Source organism: Sorex fumeus, unplaced genomic scaffold (genome assembly GCF_029834395.1).
Source record: "Sorex fumeus unplaced genomic scaffold, SorFum_2.1 ptg000122l, whole genome shotgun sequence".
NCBI lineage: Eukaryota > Metazoa > Chordata > Mammalia > Eulipotyphla > Soricidae > Sorex > Sorex fumeus.
The window spans coordinates 28,795,333-28,817,403 of NW_026606179.1; the positions used below are offsets into that span (position 1 = coordinate 28,795,333).

General features: G+C 46.6%; 1 protein-coding gene across 1 annotated transcript in view; it reads left to right on the forward strand.

Moving 5' to 3' along the window:
• Window positions 1–18,431, forward strand: part of GPT2 (glutamic--pyruvic transaminase 2) — a 38,199-nt gene extending 19,768 nt beyond the window's left edge. Inside the window, exons 7-12 of the mRNA XM_056136166.1 lie at window positions 3,145–3,224; window positions 6,349–6,485; window positions 10,702–10,876; window positions 12,707–12,862; window positions 14,153–14,265; window positions 16,008–18,431. Coding sequence (XP_055992141.1) covers window positions 3,145–3,224; window positions 6,349–6,485; window positions 10,702–10,876; window positions 12,707–12,862; window positions 14,153–14,265; window positions 16,008–16,098 — 752 coding nt within the window. The 3' untranslated portion in view covers window positions 16,099–18,431. The remainder of the gene's footprint in view (window positions 1–3,144; window positions 3,225–6,348; window positions 6,486–10,701; window positions 10,877–12,706; window positions 12,863–14,152; window positions 14,266–16,007) is intronic.
• Window positions 18,432–22,071: the final 3,640 nt, after the last annotated feature.

Here is a 22,071-nt window from a genome sequence, read left to right on the forward strand (position 1 = left end):
ACTGCTGGGTCTCAGGCACGGGAGAGACAGGTCCGTCCTTGTTCCTGGGTTTGCAGGGAGGTGTTTGGAGGAGTTATTTGCACTCAGCAGCCTTCCTTTTCTCTGTCCAGCTGAGGCTGTCTGAGGCCTGCCCTTGCGTATTTCCTCTCTGCTTCCCTTGGCATTGTGCTCATATGCTTTTGATGCTCTTGGGGCTCCAATTTTCGCTTGAATATTAGCATCTTACAGTTCGTGGGATCACAGGCATGACTGGTTTGCAGGCAGGCCCTGTCCCCTGGGTATCCTGCCTCTGTCTGTGGGAACAGTGGTTGGTTCCTTGTATAATCCAGGAGTGCCACCTTCTGGGAGTCCTAGAACCCAGGCTTGCTTTGTCAGAAGCTCAGGTGGTGCTTGCTTAGCAGAATAAAACTCAGACCCTTCTAAAGGAATTAGTTCATTGCTCTGGTAATTGGAAAACGGAATTCTGGCCATATCATACCATGCTTTATTTTATATATTTCTGTATCTGGCAATGCTCAGGGCCTACTCATGGCTCTGCACTCAGGGATCACTCCTGATAGTGCTTGGGGGGCCATATAAATACCAGTGATCAAACCCTGGTGTGCAAGACAAGCACCCTATCCAATGTACTATCTTTCCAGCCCCTGTGATATTTTATTTCCAAAATATATATTTTTATATTCCCACAGACAATCATATAGTACCTTTACTTCTTTATTATTTTTTCTGACTTTTTTTTAAATTGGAGAAGGCCACACCCAGTAGTGTTTAGGGGCTACTCCCAGCTCAGTGCTCAGGAGTCACTCCTGGCAGGGCTCAAGGGACAGTTCAGTTCCAGGGATCAAACTCAGACCCACCACATGCAGAGCACATGCTCAACAGTATTTTTTCCCCCATCCTATTATTTTTTTTTTTCTGTTTGGGAACCATCCCCAGGGATGCTCAGGGGTTGCTCCTGGCTCTACACTCAGAAATTATTCCTGGCAGAGTTGGGGGACCATATAGGATGCCCGATATTAAACCTAGAATGACAGTATGCAAGGCAAATGTTCTGCCCGCTATACTGTCACTCTGGCTCCTTTCCTTAGCTTTTAAATCTTTAGCAAGGTAATACACTCTACATACTACTTTGCATTCACATCTGTGGGAGTAATGTTTGTGTACCCCTTTTCATATGTATACACTAAGACACTCATGTATATCCATAGATACATGACACATAGGCATTTATCTGTAGACACTTATCCATAGATACATGCAAACAGTAAAGAAATAGCATTTTCATTTCCCCCCTTTTATTGAGGTACTGGGATTTACAATACTGTAAATGATACTATACATACTTTCATGCATACTTGGTCCCAATACTTCACCCACCACCAGAGTGCCCACTTCCTTCTCCCCAATGATCCAAGGACCCCTCCCCACACCACCCTGCCTTAGGTAAGCTCAGCTGTTTGGGTTTGGGTTTGGTTTGGGGGGGGGGGCACACCTTGCAGTGCTCAGGGCTTTCTCTTGGCTCTGCGCTCAGGGGTCACTTAAGGACCGAACCTGGGTCCACCACATATGACACAGGTGAGGCATGACCTGCTATACTGTCGCTCCGGCCGCATGAGCTCGGTTCTGTAGACCAGTTCTCAGTTCTGTTGTCTTTGGCCACTTGTTGCTCCTTTACTGTGTTTCTTTGTTATTTATTTATAAAATTTATTTTTGTTTGGGGTCTGCAGGGCTCATTCCTGGTTCTGTGCTCAGAGATCACTGCTGGTGGGCTTGGGGTGTCAGGGATGAAACCTTGGTCAGTCATCTGCAAGGCAAGCACCCTACCTGCTGTATGCTGTACTATTGCTCTGACCGTGTTTCTTTCTATTTGAAAAGTTTGTTTGTTTTGGGTTCACACCCAGCAATGCTCAGGGCTTCCTCCTGGCTCAGTGCTCAGAAAACATTCCTGGTGGTGCTTAGGGAACTATATGGGATGCCAGGGATTGAACCCAGATCAGCCACATCAACCCACTATACTATCTGTTCGGCCCCTCTTTCTTGTTTTTTTTTTGTTTGTTTGTTTGTTTGTTTTAATTCTTATTAGTGAGACATCATGAGGTACAGTTTCAGACTTACAAATTTTTGTGCTTGGTTTTCAATTATACAATGATCAAATACCCATCCCTCCACCAGTGCCCATTTCCCACCACCACGGATCTCAGTATCCCTCCCACCCCCCATCTTTCTTGTTTTTTAAAGAAAGAACTTCTAATTTTTTTTTTTTGTTTGGAGCCACATCTGGAAATATGTAGGGTTTATTCCTGGCTCTACACTCTGGAATTTGCTCTTTGGAATTACTCCTAGAGGTGCTTGGAGATCAGAAATTGAACCCGGGTCCACTGTGTGCAAGACAAAATGTTCTACCTGCTGTACCATCACTCTGGCCCCAAGAAAGAATATTTTAAATGAATTTACAAGTCTGTCTATAGCAGTGCTTTTCCAGAGAGTATGAGATATTCCCAATGCTATCCTCATTGTGGAAATACTGGAAAAGGGCCTTTGCTACCTTGTTGAAGTTTTCTTTCCCTACCCATGGCCCCAAGGGTGAAAAGCAGTGTGAGTAAACATCTTTAGCAATGTATGGCCCCTCTCTGACTTGGACAGAAGCCAGAGCTGGTGTGCATGCTTGCTCTTTGAGTAGTCTGCAAATATTTATTGAGCACATACTAATCAACTTCAAGACTCTTCAGGGAGTCCTATTCTGACTCCGGAAGCTCATGTGTGCCCAAAATTCATGGTTCTTCTCAGCAGTTACTGCTGATGTGTAAGGGGGGAAGCTGCGCTGATTGACTTAATGCCATCCGTCATTTTTCTTTTTTCTTTCTTTTTTGGCAAGCCTTCCTGTCCTCCAGCACTTTGAGCAAAACATACTTGTCCACTCTCTCCCACAAACACTCATAAGCATGTCAGATGGTGGGGTCCCTCAGAGGGCTTCCCTGGAGGTTGACCGAATTCGATCATCTATGTCTACAACTACTAGGAAGCTCAACTTGTTAAGCCTTGAAGGAATTTAGGATCTCTCAGTGATTCTGGGTGGGGTTATTCCCTGGGAAAATTTAAACAGTATCACATTCTGATTTCCTTTGGGTATTTTTATTTTTTTAGGTCAGGTACAAAGCAGGAAGTGCATAGAAGAGGTGATTCACTTTGCTTGGGAAGAGAAGCTCTTCCTAATGGCTGATGAGGTAAGCCCCAGCTCTTTCCTCAGTACAGGGAAAAGGTGAGCTCTCTCTTCTAGAGGAAGGGGTTTGTCCCAATCTGCAACCCCAAAGCATTTTCTAACCAAGAAAATGGACTTTCTGTAACCGATGAGATTGTGACCCAATACATTCCTATATTGATTTGAATTCTTCATTAAGGATTTTAGAAATCAAACCCAAACCACTTCACATTTATTTTTAAATTTTATTTATTTATTTATTTATTTATTTTGGTTTTTGAGCTACACGCAGCTGTGCTTAGAGTTACGCCTTGCTCTGTTGTCCGGGTTCACTCCTGGCAGTTCTCAGGGGACCATATCAAACCAGGGTGGACCGCATGCAAGGCAAGTGCCTTACCCACTATGATATCTCTCCAGTCCTAAAACCACTTTAAAAAGGAAAAGAAGAGGCTGGGGTGATAATATAGCAGGTAGGTCACTTGCCTTGCATGCAGCTGACCTGAGTTCAGTCCCTGGCATCCCATATGCTTCCCCCACCCTGCACTGCCAGGAGTGATTACTGAGTGCAAAGCCAGGAATAACCCCTGCTGATTGTGGCCCCCAAACAAAACAAAACAAAATAAACAAAACAAAAGTAAATTAATGAATAAAAAGGAAAAGAAGGGGCTGGAGCAATAGCACAGTGGGTAGGACATTTGCCTTGCACACAACCAACCCAGGTTTGATTCCCAGCATCCCATATGGTCCCCTGAGCACCACCAGGAGTAATTCCTGAGTGCAGAGCCAGGAGTAACCCCTGTGCATTGCCGGGTGTGACCCAAAAAGCCAAAGATAAATAAATAAAAATAAAAAAGAAAAGGAAAAGAAAAGAAGTATTCAGATCACAGGTATAGGTTGGGATCTGGAGACTCAAACTCGTATTTTCTGGATTCTTCCTTGTTAGGTCCTGCTGCACTCTTACACACAGAGCCACACTGGTGCAGCTGAGGCACCCATTGCCAAGCCAATCACTGTGGCCTATTTTACACTGTCTTCCCGTTGTTCATCGATTTGCTCGAGCAGGCCCAGTAACTCTCCGTTTTGAGACTTGTTGTTACTGTGTTTGGCATATTGAATACGTCATAGTAGCTTGCCAGGCTTTGCCATGCGGGCAAGATACTCTCGGTAGCTCACCGGGCTCTCTGAGAGGGGCAGAGGAATTGAACCCGGCTCTCGGCTGGGCTGGCTGTGTGCAAGGCAAATGCCCTACCGCTGTGCTATTGCTCAACCCCATTTTGACAACAATTTTACACTATGCAAAAAAAAAAAAAAATTGACCTGGCCCTGAGCAAGGGATGGAGCTTTGCCTTGGTTTCCCAACTCTCCCAACAAAGGAGGGAAGAATAGGAAAAAGGTGTTTCTTGAGGAAATAGTGAGGGGTTGTTAGACTAGAAGGGAGGCTGTGATGTCAGGTGGGCATAATACACCCTACTGGACCTCCCACCTCATTTCCTTCCCCTGGCAGCCCGTAGAGAAATCAACCCGAATAACCCCACAGTTACTGTTCTGGAGCTGAGCCTGCTCCTTCTTTTCCATTTTTCCAAGGAACTTGGGGACACATACTACATTGCCACAGGATTTCAGTACATGTGACTCCAACATAGTGATTTCTTTGCTCCTTAGCAACTCACCCCACCTCTTCCTCATTAACTTGTAATGATTTCTAGCAATTCAACCTAAAGTTTTCATTTTTATTTCATTAATTATTTTGGTTTGGGGGAGGGCTGGCTACACTTCTGGGTTACTCCTGGCTGTGCACTCAGGAATTACTCCTGACAGTGCTCAAAGAACCATAGTGGGATACTGGGGATTGAACCCGGGTTGGCCGCATATAAAACAAGCCCTGTACTACTCACTATACTATCGCTGTAGCCCCTAAAGGCTTTTTTTTTCTCTTTTTGGATCACACCCGACGATGCTCAGGAGTTACTCCTGGCTCTGCACTTAGGAATCACTCCTGGCAGTGCTCAGGGGACCATACGGGATGCTGGGAACTGAACCTGGGTCGGTCGCATGCAAGGCAAACGCCCTACCCACCGTGTTATTGCTCCAGTCCCAAGCCCCTAAAATCTTAATTTCTAAAGGAGCAAGGGGCAGTAGAGTACAGCCTGTTTTTTTTTTTTTTTTAAACTGCGGCACAAAGTGCTCCCCTCTGGGTCTGGGAAGAGCAAGAGAAGGGGAGGGCAGAGAGAGGGAGAAAGGCAGGAAGGAGCATACAGTGGCACTGCCTGGCCATGGACAGAGGAAATAGCCCGAGGCTCCCTATCACCCAAGGGCCCACAGAGCCTCCATTTCCCATTTCCAAAGCAGCTGTGGGAAGCTCATGTGCCAGGCCAGCGTGGGGTGCTGACTGGCTGGGAGAGCTAGGCTGTGTGCACGGGCAGAACGGGACAGGTGGCCACGGCTTGTGTTTGCAGTCTCAAGGGGAAACTGACAGTGAAAGTGGACAGGAAACCCAAATAATTCCAGCTGGTTGGAGTTATTCCCTCAGAACAGGCTGAGAGGGCTCAGTTAGCGCCTTCTGTGGGGAAGCCAGAAACCAGGTCTGCCAACTGCTTTGCTTGTGAGTCTGTGGAAGGGTGTTAAGCGCTGCACTGCAGAGAGAAAACTGGCCCGGGCAGGTAGGTGCCCTTTGTCACCGATCATATGAAGCAGAAAGGAGGCTGAGAGACTAGGTAGGGATGTGAGAGAAACCGCGTGGGTGTTCAGCCTGAGGCTTTTCCTCATTTGTTCTGGAAGCTTCCTTCAGACAGGTATTTTGGGTTTCTGTGGGGTTTTCTGGTTGGTTTTTTTTCCTCCCTTTTATTTGGGTGCAGCACCAAGGGATCAGACTTAGGTCAGCCCCGGGCACGGCAAGCATCCTCCCTGCTGTCCTGTCACTCTGGTCCCCCTCAGGCAGGCTTTGAACTCTGAACTGGTTCCCAGAAGTGGGAGTGGAGGCTGGGCTTGAGGCCAGATAGCCTGACGGCACCTCAACTCTGGGAGCCTGTGCCCCCCGCTCCAGTGGCCTGAAGGGTTCTGCCTGTTGGTCTGCACTTGAGAGACTTCTTGAACTCAGGCCTCTGGAAAGAATGTCTGGTGACCGTCCCTGCCTTGTCTTCTTCCTACAGGTATACCAGGACAACGTGTACTCTCCTGACTACAAATTCCATTCCTTTAAGAAGGTGCTTTACGAGATGGGTCCCGAGTACTCCAGCAACGTGGAGCTGGCCTCCTTCCACTCCACCTCCAAGGGCTACATGGGCGAGTAGGTTAACCTCTGACCTCCCTCCCCCTGCTCTGGGCCTACTCGCTTCCAGAAACACACTGCTTCTCCCTGAGAGAGTGGTGTGTCGATAAAGGATCAAAATCCTAGCAGCTGCCAGCAGTTTCTGAGGAGCCAAGGAAGGCAGAGGAAGTGGATAACTGTGGTCAGAGAGTCAAGTTTTGGGGGCTCTGGGTGATCTCTGCCATAGTACTATGTTCAGAGAGGCAGCTTGAATATGTATTCATTCATTTTGCTGATATGGATGAAGTACTCCTATGAGTCCAGTATGTATTTGGCACTTGGAATACTGCAGTGAGCAACCCAGACCACAAGGGTAGAGCTACTGTGTTTGAGGGTGCCCGTTGCAGCAATTTAGCCTGAACCCTAGCACAGATGCACTAGTCTCTCTGCTCCAGGGGGGCACGTACTTCAGGTCTGGCATCCGCCTTCAGGAGCTTCAGGAGTGGGCATTTAACACACTAATGCCAAAGAGCATTCTTCAGAGGACTTTTGCTGGAACTTTTACGAAGACAAAGCCCACCCAGAACCTGATCGTAGCTCATGTTCTAGTTAGGAGAGAGAGCAGTAGGCGAATGAGTAAAATGTGGAGAAAACAATTAGAGAAGAGATGAAGAGCGCTTAGAGGAAAGGGTGCCATCATGGACTTAATTAGTGCCTCACCGAGCTGCTGGCTTAAAGTGGAGAGACAGAGGAGGAGAAGGAGGCTGCGTGTGACTGACGTAAGGACATTCCAGGCAGAACTAAGAGCATGTGCAAATGCCTTGAGGCAGACACGTGCCTGGCATGTTCACACACATCAGAATGGAACTGCAGAGGAGTGAGGAGGGGAAAAGTGGAAGAAGCTGAGATCAGTCTCAGGCCAGGGTAAGGGGCTCCTAGGATCGGTACTTTTATGCAGTGAGATAGTTGGAGGATTTGAACAGAGGCCACACCTGACTCTGTTTGACTCGACTGGTTGCTGTGTGACAGGGCAGGCCGGTGACAAGATCGGGACCCTCGTAACTCAGGAAGCTATTGCAGTCCAAGTGAGGTATAGTGGATCAGGTAGAGGTGGTGAGAAGACATTGGATGCCACGTGTATATGTGAAGTGGACTGGATGAGAGTTGTTTGATGGAAAGGTTACGTTTGAAAGAGAAGCTGTTGAGGATTATTCCTAAGGGATTTGTTGAAATAACAGAGTTTCTGTTCAATAGATGAGAGTGGTTGTGAGAGAAACACATTTAGGGAAAGGGGGAAAGGTGGAGAGTTGGTTTTGGAGGGGTTAAATTTATATATTGCATTGGAGGGGGAGAGTGAGTGAGAGAAAGAGAGAGACAGAGAGAAAGCACAAACTGTGAGGAGAGAGAGAGACAGAGAGCACAAACTGAGTCTGCAGCCCAGACCAGTTGGAAGCTGATGTGTGGGCAATGCCAGTGTCTGAGTTGTTTGATCAAGAGGAGAGGAAAAGAGAGGGGGAAGGAGAGAGAGAGAGAGAGAGAGAGAGAGAGAGAGAGAGAGAGAGAGAGAGAGAGAGAGAACAAACTGAGTCTGCGTCTGCAGTGCAGACCAGTTGGGGGCTGGTGCGTGGGCAGTCAGTGTTGAGTTGCATGATAGGGAGCTCGCTGAGCCTAGATGTTTCTGAGTGAGAAGTCCAAGGACCAGCTGTCACTACTCAGAAGTTAGGGGTGAGAGAAGGAACTTGAAAAGGTGACCGAGAAGGAAAGGTCTTTGCATTCACAACTAAGGGTCTCCATTCCGTGACCCTGGGGGGTGGATCTGCTCTGTTCCAGGTGTGAGGAGTGGGGAGGGAACTTTTTTATTAAGCAGGAGGCTAGTGTGACAGTGAAGCTTGAAGAAATATATGGCCAGATCAAGAGTTGTGCTCTTGGAGATGTTGCCCACTAATCATGGCTTTATTTGATGTGCACAGGGCCTGTTGATGCTGGCCCTAACACTGTCTGCTCTCTGTTAACTCATTTTTCAAAGTCAAGTTTGTTTATCACATACTTGTTCATCTCTCCATCTGTGTTCTGGAGACTCTTATGTAACAGTCAGCCCTCTGTTGGGAGCTTGTTGGCCTTGCACAATTTGAGTATTCTGTTCATCAGCAGAGGTTTCGGCAGAAAATCCCTTTTTTCCGCTTTGGTTATAAGCAAAACTTTCCAAGATATCAGAATTTGTCTTCCCATCTTGCAAAGACTAGTTCAGGAGTATTGTATTTGCCAGTTCTATTATCATGATCCCAGAAGCATATTATCATTGCATCTCTGAGGTGCGGGTGGGTGGTTGTAAATAGGAGAAGAATCTGTTCCTACCTTGGGATGCCTGTTTCTCTGGTCATTAGTCTAAATGTTACCACATTTCAGAGGAGATTTGGCTTCAGAAACTGTTTCTGGGAGAGTTGACGTGGTTCTAAAAGTTGTTTTTAACTCATTGTGTGAACTCATCGTATTTTATTAATTTTTTAAATTTTATTTTACTTTTTAACTTTTGGGCCACACCCAGTGATACTCAGGGGTTACTCCTGGCTCTACACTCTGGAATTACTTCTGGTGGTGCTCAGGGGACTAAATGGGATTCTGGGAATGGAACCCAGGTCAGCTGCATGCAAGGCAAGCACCCTCCTTACTGTAATATTATTCCAACCCCTCATCTTATTTTAAATTTGGTCACGGTCCTCCTGTTGTTCATCGATTTGCTCAAGCGGGCCCAGTAACGTCTCCATCATGAGACTTGTTATTACTGTGTTTGGCATATCGAATACGTCACTGGTAGCTTGCCAGGCTCTGCTGTGCGGGCGAGATACTCTCAGTAGCTTGCTGGGCTCTCCGAGAGGGGCGGAGGAATTGAACTCGGGTCAGCCATGTTGGCCGCTTGTGAGGCAAATGCCCTACCGCTGTGCTATCGCTCCAGCCCATATTTTAAATTTATTTTAAAATATTTAATTTAGAAAAATGTGGCAACCACTGATACAATTCTAGGATTAAAATTCATTAGATAACAGTTGTAATAGTAAAATCAATAGATCTAGAATATACATTTATGTGAACATTGTTACATTTGATTCAGGGTTGGTAAGTCCTTGTCTATAAATTTATTATGCGTTTTTGGTTTCAAGAGCTGTCATGCAGTCCAGTCACTTCAGATACATAGTCTGGGCCAGAATTGACAAGGCAGCAGATGCGCAAATGGGTTTCAGAAGTTTGGGGATTGCGGGGAGGCTGCCCACCCTGACTCCAAAAAAAACAGCGGAGTTCTTTCTTAGCCCAGGCGCTGGTACCTGAAATTTTTCCGAGACTGGTGTCTCTACAGGAGTATTCATGAAGTGCTGGAGTTGAGCCCTTGGCGCAGCTGTAGTGGTGAGGATGGGTGCTGCTGCCAGAGTCTTGGTTTGCTGGGTATTCAGCCCACCTGCCTCCCATGGGTGCTCTAAGGTTTTCAGTATCCTCTGCTTATTTTAATGTAATTTGATTGTGTACTCATTCAGAATCCTGTAAGTAATGAACTGAGTTTGAATTGGCCTATACGAAGCATTTTTTTTTTAAGAAAACAAAAATCCACGTGGTTAAAAAGTACAGGAGTGCAGTTGACTCAGGGGGTTTAAAGATGTCCATGGGACTCTTTCTTGCTTTATCTCATTTTCTTTCTCGGCTCTGTTCTCCTTTGGGTTGACTGTGTTTTCAGCCAACAGAAAGTTCCAGCTTTTGCTGGGTGGTCTTTATCAGTAGTGAATTGTGTCCAGCGTCCTCCTACCCGTGTGCCCTTTCGAGCAGGGGTAATTGTGCTGGTTAGGGTTCAGGATAAGCTGCTGTAACAAAAGGGCCCCAAACAAGGACTTAAACAAGATGAAAAGTGTATCTGCCTTTGGTGTGCCGGCCCAGAGGACAGGCTCTGCTCCACAAGGGCGCTCGTGAATGTGATGGGTGACACAACTCTGCTTTCTCCACGTGTGACATCTGTCTCCAGCACCAAGGCTTCTGTTCCAGTTCTCTATTTCATCGGAACAGGACCGAGGAAGGATTCGGCCTGCTTTCTCCCTGTAACCAAGTGACAGGAAGTTACACTTACACTTTACCTTTCATTGCTCAGAACTTGGACACGCCTGACCTCTCTGTGTTGGCCCAGGGAGGGTTGCAGAAGATTGTGCTTTGCTGGGTGGCACTTTATAGAGGTCTCTGTGTGACGGATGATCCTCTTTGCCTCTTCAACCTTCAGGTGCGGCTACAGAGGAGGCTACATGGAAGTGATCAACTTGCACCCTGAGATTAAGGGCCAGCTGGAGAAACTGCTCTCGGTGCGTCTGTGCCCGCCGGTGTCTGGGCAGGCCGCCATGGATACCGTTGTGAATCCCCCAGTGCCAGGAGAGGAATCCTTCGAGCAGTTCAGCAGGGTGAGTCTGCAGCACCATTACCATCAGGCTCTCTCTCAGGGTGACCTTCAGGAGTGCTGGTGGTTCCTTTGATATCTGACCTGCTTCCCATGAGGTGAGGTTTTTTATTTTTTGGTTTTGGTTTTTTTTTGTTTGTTTGTTTTTTTGCTTTTCGGGTCACAACCAATGATGCTCAGGGGTTACTCCTGACTCTGCACTCAGTAATTACTCCTGATGGTGTTTGGGGAACCATATGGGATGCCGGGGATTGAACCCAGGTCAACCACATGCGAGGCAAACACCCTACCCACTGTGCTATCACTCCCGCCCCGATGAAGTGAAGGATGCATCAGGATCCTGATTTGAAGCAGGCAGATCTGCACATAAGCACAGAAAGGTGGATTCTGAGGGAAAGTCCTTGGTGTCTTGAAAACATGGGGAATGGCGTAGGTCATTCAACTGGAAAGGGGAAGTAGCTAGGCACAGGGTTGGTTCTGGCCCCTAGACCTCACTCCAGACTGTCCAGTCAGACCAGTTGCAAGAGACATGAGCTGTACCCCCTTTAAACAACAAAGGGAATTTATGGGTTATATAACCACAAATCAGTTTCCAGCCATTACAGACACACGTCTTATCTTTTTTGGTAAAATTCACGAAATTCAAAACTCACCATGATAGGGCAAGAGATAGTACAGCAGGTAGGCCGTTTGCCTTGCATGTGACTGATCCGGGTTCGATTCCTGGCATTCCATATTGTCCCTTGATCACCTCCAGGAATGTTTTCTGTGTGTAGAGCCAGGAGTAACCCCTGAACATGGCTGGATGTGACCCAAAAAGCCCAAGACAAACAAACAAAAGTCTCACCATGATAGCCTCTTTTTATGGTTCTGCCAGGGATCAAACCCCAGGATCTCATAAATGAAAAGCCTAAACTCTGCCACTAAACCATATCCTTGGCCCCCATTTTAGCCATTTTAAACTGTTTAGTTTAATACATATAGTCATTCACATTGTGATACAACTATCCCCCAAATCTTTTCATCATCCCAAACTGAAACACTGCCTACATTAAACATTCACTCCCCATATCCTTTTACCAATTCTCTGCTTTATGTGTTTATGAATTTTGTATATTGTCCTTCACTTAAGTGGAATTATACACTATTTGCCCTTTTGTTTCTGGCTTGTTTCACTTAACATGATTTCTCCATGGTTTCTTCATATTAAAGAAGCCATGATTTCTTCAGGGTTTCTCCATATTAAAGCATCTGTTAGAATTTCCTTCCTTTTCAAGCCTCAGTATGAATGCACTATGTAGACACTGTCCATTGCTTCTTCTTTCACCTGTAACCCACGCCTCATCATCCTTCCCTAGTAGTACTCGCTGAAGGTCTGGGGTGACGTGGCCAGCAATGAGCCAGTCCCTGATTTGTTTTGGCCAAGTCGTGTGCCCTAGGCATACCTCATAGATGGTTAGTAATGAAATGGTCAAAGCATTTTCATGTATCTTCTATCCAGGACCATGTCTATCTAGAACAGTGAGCAGGAACTGGGTTTTCTCATTTTCAGGAAAGACCTTCTGGTACAAGATGAGAGGCCATGACACAAGCTAACCAAGCCGTACCTGTGGCCTACAACATCCCATGTGCTTGGGAGCCCCATGCTCAGGCACATGACAGGCTCATGGGCTGAGCGTCTGTGAAGAAGTGGGGAGGTGTGTGCACTCTGCCCGCCTCCCTGGGCACCTTGCACCAATGTGCTCCATGATGGGACATGAAGAGGACAGTCTCTAGGGGCCAGGACCATTCCATGATATCCAGAGATGCTGACTCTTGTTTTCTCTTTCCTCAGGAAAAGGAGTCTGTCCTGAGTAATCTGGCCAAGAAAGCCAAGCTTACAGAAGACCTACTTAACGACATCCCAGGAATTCAGTGCAACTCCGTACAGGGAGCCTTGTATGCCTTCCCTCGGATCTTCCTTCCTGCCAGAGCTGTGGAAACTGCTCAGGTCCGTACCCTGCCAGCCCTGGCTCTTTCTCTGGTTTCTCTCGGGACTGCTGGGTAGGGGCTGCTGCGTGCTTTGGAGAACAAAAGGATTGACCCTAGAAGCCTCTGGCTTTTGTGGTAGTGGCACATCTGGAGCTGAGACTCAAGAGAGCAGCACTAATATGGGGTGTAACACTGGTGCCCTGAGGCAGGTGCCCAGGTGGTGCTGCTAAAACTGACTGGCTGTGGAGATAGCGCAGCAGCGAGGGGGATGGGCTTCAAACCTGAATTTGAACCACAGCAATGAGCAGCACCACATCATTGGGCCCAAGCATTGAACTTTCTGGCCTGATTGAGTATCTCTGGGAATAGGCGCTGTGTCTGCTTGAGCATTCTTGGGAACCTCTCTCCTAAAAATGAACAACCAAAAATCCTGGATGGTCCCAGGGAAGCAAGAAGAGTCTCTCCTAGCTAGTCACTAGGCCCTCAAACAGCAGTTCTCAGACCTGAGTATGAACACAGATTATCTGAGGTCTTGTTAAAATATCAATTCTCATTCAGGAATTTTGTGGAAGGCGCCAGGGTTCTACATTTCCAACAAGTTCTCAAGTGTTATCATAGACTTTGAAGATCAAAGGCTAGAGCAGTATTTCTGTAAGCGTCACCTTTGTGTACCCAGGGTCTTGTTAAACATGCAGAATCTGGGCCAGAGATAATATATCGCGTGTGGTCATTGCCCTGCAATGCGGCTGTCCTAGGTTCAATTCCCAGCACCCCATATGGTTCCCTGAGCAGGGTGTGTGCCCCCCAAGACATAAACAACCATCCCCTGCCACCCCGCTCCTGACTTCTTGAGTCAGAATCTCAGATCCCTGGTGCGAAGTGAGAGAATGTTCCCCTTGGCCAGCACACACAACCTCTAAGAAGGGCTAGTCACATCCATAAAAGCCCTAATGAGTACTCACCTCAGGGTCCTGTGGGCTGCATTTGGGACTTGGCTCAGAGAAAACCTCTTTAAATGTCTATTGAGCCACTGCCTGAGAGTGGCGTGCGTTGTGCCCAGGAAACAAACTTTCCTCCCTCCCGCAGACCAAGAACAGAAACGTCCCAGCCTATGGCTAGCCTAAGGTTCCCAACTTCAGCTTCTGTTGTCCATCTTCTGCCCACTTTGATCCTTCCAGGAAGGGTAGGAGAAGGGCCTAACCAGGGGAAGAACCTGCCGCTTGATTGGAGTTGGTTTTGAGGTTTTAATGAGTTGAGGCCATGTGAAACCAAGAAAGCAACAAATCAATGACTTCTACCCACTCCACAGGCCCATAAGATGGCCCCTGACATGTTCTACTGCATGAAGCTCCTCGAGGAAACTGGCATCTGTGTTGTGCCCGGCAGCGGCTTTGGGCAGAGGGAAGGCACCTACCACTTCAGGTATGACTCCTTCCTGCGCAGGGGGGTGCTCCCAGGTTGTCTGGGGATGCGCTGACTTCTTAACAGAGCATAGGCTGGCATCAGAAACAAGATGTATGTGGGCCTCTCCTCCCTGGAGTTCTCTCCCCACTCTGTCCTGTGTGTGGTAGCATTGAGATCCTGGGCCCAGGCGTTAGGGAAAACTTGGAAAGATTCCAAGCTCATGTCTTGGACCAGTCTGTCTCCATCTGTCACAGACAACCTGAGATGTTCCCAGTGAGGTGATTTTTCTTTGTTTTCCTTTTCAACTCCATAAGAGCTGCATCTAGCATCCATACGGCCACTCAGTAACTCAAAAGCTACTGACATATTGCATCTGAAACACAGTGGAGTTAGCGCGACTTGTAAAGTGCTACTCTGTCTAGCACTGACAGGGGGCTTTTGGAGATGAGCAAGGAAAAACCTCAGTCCGTGGGACTGGAGAGATAGCACAGCAGGTAGGGTTTTTGCCTTTCATGGGCTGCCCTGGATTTGGTCCCTGGAACCTCTCTAGGAGTGAATGATCCCTGAGTGCAGAGTCAGGAGTAAGTCATGAGCCCCCCTGAATGTGGCCCCAAAATAAAACAGAGAGAGAGAGAGAGAGAGAGAGAGAGAGAATCTTAGCCTCCATGCAGAGGCCTGTTACATTCAGAGTAGCACCTCCTCATGCACGGTGCTCTCAGATGTCTCCAGCAGCGCAAGATAAAAAAGGAAATGTCATGAGCTTAGTTAGCTCCTGGAGCCAAGTCTTGACTCAGTCAAGGTCATGAGCAGTGTGTATAATCATGTTTGGCCTCTCCACCCTAATTATTTTTTCACCTTGGAGATACGATTCTAAAAGTGGATAGGGCCAGAGAGATAGCTTCAAGGGGAAGACACATGCTTTGTATGCAGGAGGCCAGGGTTTGATCTCCCAGCACTGCATGATCCCTCAAGCACTGCCAGATCAGGAGTAACCCCTGAACACTGCCAACTGTGGCCAAGAAACAAAAATAAAAAAGGTGGTTAAATTGCAAGGGTTAAATTGATCTGTGAAATAAAACCCTTAGTATCATGAACATCTAGGCCATCTAGTAGGGAAGGATATTGAGGCAGTATGGCTGGAAGTTTCAACTATCTGGTCCTGATTGTGGAGATTGCAGAAATGGGGGTGGATGGGGGCGGGGGCAGGGAGGGGAAGACCCATCCAGCAGGAGTGAGATCTTGCTCTCCTAGAGGAAGTTCTAAACATTGGTCAGAGTGTTGTAGAGTGGACGTGTCTTACCTTAAGTGCTGCTGTGGGCTCTTTGCTTTGTTCACGTGTAGTGTTTGTGTCACTATCACTGTCACTGTCCTTCCGTTGTTCATCAATTTGCTTGAGCGGGCCCAGTAACATCTCCATTGTGAGACTTGTTGTTACTGTGTTTGGCATGTCGAATACATCATGGATAGCTTGCCAGGCTTTGCCAGTCAGGCGAGTTACTCTCAGTAGCTTACCGGACTCTCCAAGAGGGGCGGAAAAAAAAAATGCAGAGTGCGAAAGAGTAAAGGTGGTTTTAACCAATGCCAGGCACTGTTTAGGAGCAGATTCTCTCAGAGCTGATGGGACAGGCCTGTCCCTCTCCAGACGTTGCCCACGCCTTCTCGTTTCCATGCCCACAGTGCAGAATGAACTTTGGGGTTCACTACTCACCCCATCCCAGAGCAACTTGAGTGCAGGCTGACACTGTTCTCTTTCCTGACAGAATGACCATTCTCCCTCCAGTTGAGAAGCTGAAGACCGTTCTCCAGAAGGTGAAAGACTTTCACATAAAGTTCCTGGAGACATATGCGTGAGGCCTCTGGGCCCCCAAGGGAGACTGGGGCCTCCCTCCTAACCTCCACCAGGCCAGACTGAATGTGCACCTCCCCCAGAAACTCTGCCTCAGACCTTGCCAGGGTCACTGGTAGCTTTCATCATCATTTTGCCCCAGGAGACTTTTTTCTCTGTGCCTTGATGTTGGGAACACTTCTCTTCTAATCTAATGTGAATTGGGGATGTCCCCACAGCTCTGTTTTTTTTTCTTTTGTGTGTGTGTGTGTATGTGTGTGTGTGTGTGTGTATGTGGGGGTTGGGGGTGGTGAGGGAGGGAGAGGGTGGGGTTGGATGCAACCAAAGTAGAAAGGATTTGCTCAGCATACGTGGCCAGCCTTCTCAGAATCATTGTTGCTTTTGAAAAGTTCATTTGGGGTTTAAAATAATCAGGATGTCTTGGGTGAGATGTTTCATTACTGGAAAAAAATAAGGTGCTGGGTAATGTATGACCTGACCGTGGTGAGGACTGAAGAAACCCCAACTCACCACCGTGACCTGTGAAATAAAGCCCTGAGTATCATGAACATCGAGTACTTCCAAGAGGAGTGCCTGGGGTCCCCAGGAGTCTCAGAGGCCCCGTTCCTGCCCGAAGGCAGAGGCTTCTGTCTCAGACCCAGATGGTGAGGGCGGAAGGGCATGGTGCTGGACTGGACATTAAGTGAAGTTGTGGAAGGTTCTGGGGGTAGTGGGCAAAGTCAGACAGCTCTAGAAGAGGAAGAGATGATGAGTGTGACTCCACATTGAACGTGGATTCTATTTGGGACCAGGCAGACAGTAGCAAGAACTATGCATGCATGGACAGAATTAGGCTCTCTTGGGAAGACCTAGACCAGAATCCATGTCTGAGAGGCCTCCCTGGACTCCAGGAACATGGGGTACAGCCCAGTGGTATTCCAGTCACAGGGTTGGAATCTTGCCTGTGAAATGCGGATCCATCCAGTAACAGTTGCCCAGTAGCTGTTGCCTCACGAGGCCTTGGTTGCGCCTTTACACACTATTGTCTCCCTGGGGAGGGGGGAGACTAGGAAAACACTATGAATGTCCTAATGAGCCGAATAAGGGAGGATCCTCCTCACGGCCACAAGGAAGTTTCAGTCAAACCTCCCTTCTCCTTAGTGTCTATTATTTCAAACTGAATTTGACTCTTTTCCAGCGCCTCATTGGTCCAAGTGCCTTGTGGGTTGGCTGTGTGAGAGTGCACGTGCTCTGACTTGAAGTCCATAAAAATGGTTTTACATGAAATGTGCTGCTTCCATAGTTGCTGGTGACTCCCAGACTATGTCCTATAGCATCAATCTCTCTTGGGACCAGGAATTACCCCCATGCCTGCAGCCTCCCGAGAGTGGGTGCTGTCAGATAGCAGACTAGGTGGCCTTTTCTTCAGAGACATGACCTCTCCACATCAGTTGAGAAAGCCAAGGCCAGCTCAAGGGATCCCATAAGTCCCAAATGTTATCACAGGAGCTGGAGAGAGAAATCAGAAGGGACTGAAGAAGTGAGCTTTGAGGGCGGCCTCCTGTGCTGTCACTTCCATGCCAGGTACTGCAGGGGAGACCTTACATGTTACTACTCTCACCCCATGAAGAAGTAGCCACAATCTCAAAGAACAAAGGGAATGTTTAGGAAACATTCTTTTTAAAAAAATTGTGAAAAATTGCACTTATGCGTATTGTATGGAATATGAACCAGGATGTGTCCCAGAGTTGTGAAATTTCTAGTGAAAAGGTTAAATGGTAGAAGCTGGTATATTTTTTATATTTTTTTGTAACAATTGCTATTTTCATGGGGGGAGGAAGGGTTAGTATTTGTAGTTTTAACAAGTCCAGTAGTTTTTTACAAAATCTCTTCAGATTATAAATAACTCTTAAAAGCTTTGCAGCATTTACATGATTTTTTAAAAAGATTCTTGTATACACTTGAATGACTTTTAAAATAAACATAAGAGGATCATGCTAAGATTCACTGGTTTAGGAGGTCACCTTCAGGTAAGAAAGCTGATGGTTATAGATTTGATTTTCTACAGATCATACGGTTTTGGGCACCATCGGGCGAGTTGTATCGTTCGGGATGGCACTTTAAGCCCACACTTGGAAGCTTTTGTCTCTCATCTTGCTCCATTGTGGGGGATGCTGGAGTGTTCCCTGTAGTCCCTGAGACCTGTTGATTCTTGTACCCTAGTTGAGTGGGTTTGCAGGAAGAGTTGACCATCAGCCTGTCCCTGTTTTCTGATTTTGTTTCTCATAGGCATTTCCTGACAAAGGTAATGGTGGTTCTGCTGGACATTTCCAAACAATAAACTACATGTACAAACTGGTGACTGTGTTGAACCTTTCTTGTGGTTTAAAAATATGGTGGACATCATCATTATGTCTTCACTCTCTGTAACTCAGTTTCTAACACAATAATGAATATTTTCCCCCATAAGCCTCTGTTCTAACTTCTTGGTTCCCCCCCTTTTTTTTCTTTTATGTGAACTCCAAGAACCCTGCATTACTTTTCTATCACGTGAGACAGAGAAGCTTTAGTCTTTTTGGCAGAATGTTGTTAAAATTAAAGGATTCTAGAGATGTGACTCAGTGGTAGAGCCGTGGAGTCCCCCTTGCAGGCATGAGGCTGTGATTTTGATGCTTGCCACTGCCAAGTGCAGCTCTGGGGGCACTGATGTGATCGCTGGCATCACAATGTGCACAAACTGCAACCACAACCAAGTGTGCAGCTTCAGATAGTGCAATGACTACAACCCAGGAAAGGGAAGAAAATGAATACAGGCCTTGACTTCTTAGTGGAAGTGAAGTTAAGTACTAACAGCTGCTTTTTGTGGGGCAGAAGAACCATGTTGAGGCTAGTGGAGAAGGGGGTATTATTCATATAAGGAATTTCATTTTCCCCAGGATTTCACAAAATCACATCAATTTGGTGGGGGTAGGAGATACTAGGGTTAATCCTGGATCTACACTCAGGAATCACTTCTTTCGTTGCTCGGGGAACTATATGGGATGTCAGGTTTCGAACCCTGGTTGGTTGCTTGCAAGGCAAATCCCTACCCACTATAGTATCACTGGCCCCATTCATATCAATTTTTATGTGTGGTTTTAGAATCCGAAGGTTTTTGTTCCTCCTTTCACATTTTTATGTCTAGTTTGTTAAGAAAAAAAAAAAAGTGTGTGTGTGTGTGTGTGTGTGTGTGTGTGTTTAGGAAAGGGGGTCATATCCAGCAGTGCTCAGGACTTACTCCTGACTCTCCACTCAAGAATCATTCCCGGTGAAGCTCAGGAAACCATATGGGATGCCCAGGATTGAACCTGGGTCAGTCACATCTGGCCCCTAATTTATTAAGAAAAATTTGGAAACTTAAAGGGTCCCTGAGTCGGATGTGGCCCAAACACAGAAAAGAAAAGAAATTTTTGGAAATTTTATTTTCAAAGGGAATCTTTCAGTTGTATGAACTGGAAATCTGCCAGTCATTTAAGCAGAACCAAACAAAACCAAAACAGGTTTTTAGAAGGAAAGTGATAATATTAAATGCTTATATATTTTTAAAAAGAATATTCTCTGGTGGAGGGATGGGTATTTGATCGTGGTATGACCGAGATCCAAGCACAAAATTTGTAAATCTACAACTGTACCTCATGTTGTTTCACTAATAAAAAAGAAAAGAAAAAAAAAAAAGAATATTCTCAAGTTAATCAATAAAGGTCTATCTTAGGAATGTTGAAAAGACAGAGCACAATAAGCCCTATTTAAACAGAAAAATAAGGAATTTAAGAGCAGAAATCAAAATTCAACAAAATTGAAAAACAGTGGAGAAATTAATAAAACAAATTTTGAGAAGTCGAAATTGATACTCCTCTAACAAGATTAAAAGGAATTAAAAGAAAATTAAAAGAAAAAGAAAAAGTTTTCAATATCAGGAATGAAAACAAAAATCTCATAATAGATTTCCATAAAAGGTTTATTAGTAACCACTATGGACATAAATTTAAAATTTATGTAAAGTTTATGAGAACTACAAACCACTAAATTTACCCAAAATAAAATACAAACCTAAAACTCCCGAAAATGTATTTTTTTAAACAGATATGTAACATCAATTTTAAAATAATTGAATTGGAGTTTTAGAACTAAAAAATGCAATTTCTTGAATTTTAAAACTTCTAAGAGAAAGAGAAAAAAAGAAATATTTTGTAAGCAAAGTAGAATTCCCATTATTACTCTCCTTCCACATTTTAGTTTGTTTTCACACTAAAAGATGCTTATGATCGATACAGCGTGAAGAGAAGGGCCACATAGAGGGTGGGACCCACAGCTCCCGGAGAAAAAGAAAAAAACAGGTTCCAAAAAGAGCCGAGATCATTGGGAAGTCCCAGATGGGGTAGGTACCGCATCCCGCCTCCCCTAGATGGAACCCCGGTGACCAGAAGCCTCTACAAGCACAGCTCGAGTATGCGGGAACTAGGACTTTTACTCAAAACCGCGCGGCCGCGTTTTTCACTCTATATACAAAGTGATCTATGGGAAGTAAACCACCCAACGTTTCTCCCTGAAAATCAGAGTTAAGTTTGGAGCACGGCCACAGCCCCAGAAACACAAGGACTTAATGCAGAACCCAGCAGCTTGGAGCAGAAAAGTGAACGGACTATGCGTTAATCCAGGCCATCATGTCTGCCCGGAGGGGAAAGGTGTTGGTCCCTTCCGCCCTCCTCCCTCTGGAAAGAAAGATGGCGACCACACGGGAGCCTTGTGGACAGCCGGTATGAGCCGGGGGTGTGGGAGCGACTAAAACCTCATGGGAAGGGGGGCGTTCTGGTCCTTCCTTCATGCCCTACCAAGGTCACCAGTTGCCCCCCGCGAGCGGCTCTCCAACACAGCCACGGCCCCAGAAGCACAAGGACTTAATGCAGAACCCGGCAGCTTGGAGCAGAAAAGTGAACAGACTCTGCGTTAATCCAGGCCATCATGTCTGTCTGGAGGGGAAAGGGTGTTGCCCCATTCGCCCTTTCCTCCCTGGAAAGAAAGATGGCGGCCGCATGGGAGCCTTGTGGACAGCAGGTATGAGCCGGGGGTGTGGGGGGCGACTAAAACCTCATGGGAAGGGGAGCGTTTCGGTCCGCCCTTCACACCCTACCGAGGCCACCAGTTGCCCCCCTCGAGCGGCTCTCCAGCACGGCCACGACTCCAGAGCACAGAAACCAATTTCTTAACTATCTGACTTTCAGTAGAAATACTTCCAGGGTCAATAAGTAGGGCCCAGGTCTCTGAGGCATATGTTAATGCAGGAAGAACAGTGGAATCAAAGAGATGTGCCCGGAGCCGGAGGTTCTTCGTCCTCTTAGCTATTTCTTCGACGTTCTTGAAGGCGTTCCAAGCTGCTCTCTTCCTCCTGCGCAGCTCGGGTGACAGGTCATTTGTCATGTTGACCTCTCGGCCTAGGTACACATAGCTGTTGCATTCGGAGATGGTCGTTCCATTGAGAGCGAATGGGGCATCAGGAACAAGGCTGTTTCTCATAAACATTGTCTTCGTGAGATTCAGCTGTAGTCCTACCTTTCCACACTCACGGTCAAAGTCGGCCAGCATTTGTGCCGCTTGGCTGATGTTTGGTGTTATTAAAACAATGTCATCAGCAAAGCGGAGGTGGTGTAGTTGCCGACCATCTATTTTTACTCCCATTCCTTCCCATTCCAGTCATCGCATGATGTTCTCGAGGGTGGCACTGAAGAGTTTCGGTGAAATGGTATCACCCTGCCGCACCCCTCTCTTGACATCAACGATCACTTCTTTGTAGAATGGTGAGATCCTGGTAGTGAATCCACAATACAGCTCACGGAGGATTCTGATGTATTGGGCTTGAATGCCCTGATTGGCTAGGGCTTCAATGACCGCTTCCGTCTCAACAGAATCAAAGGCCTTCTTTAAATCAATGAATGTTAAACAGAGCGGCATCTTGAACTCCC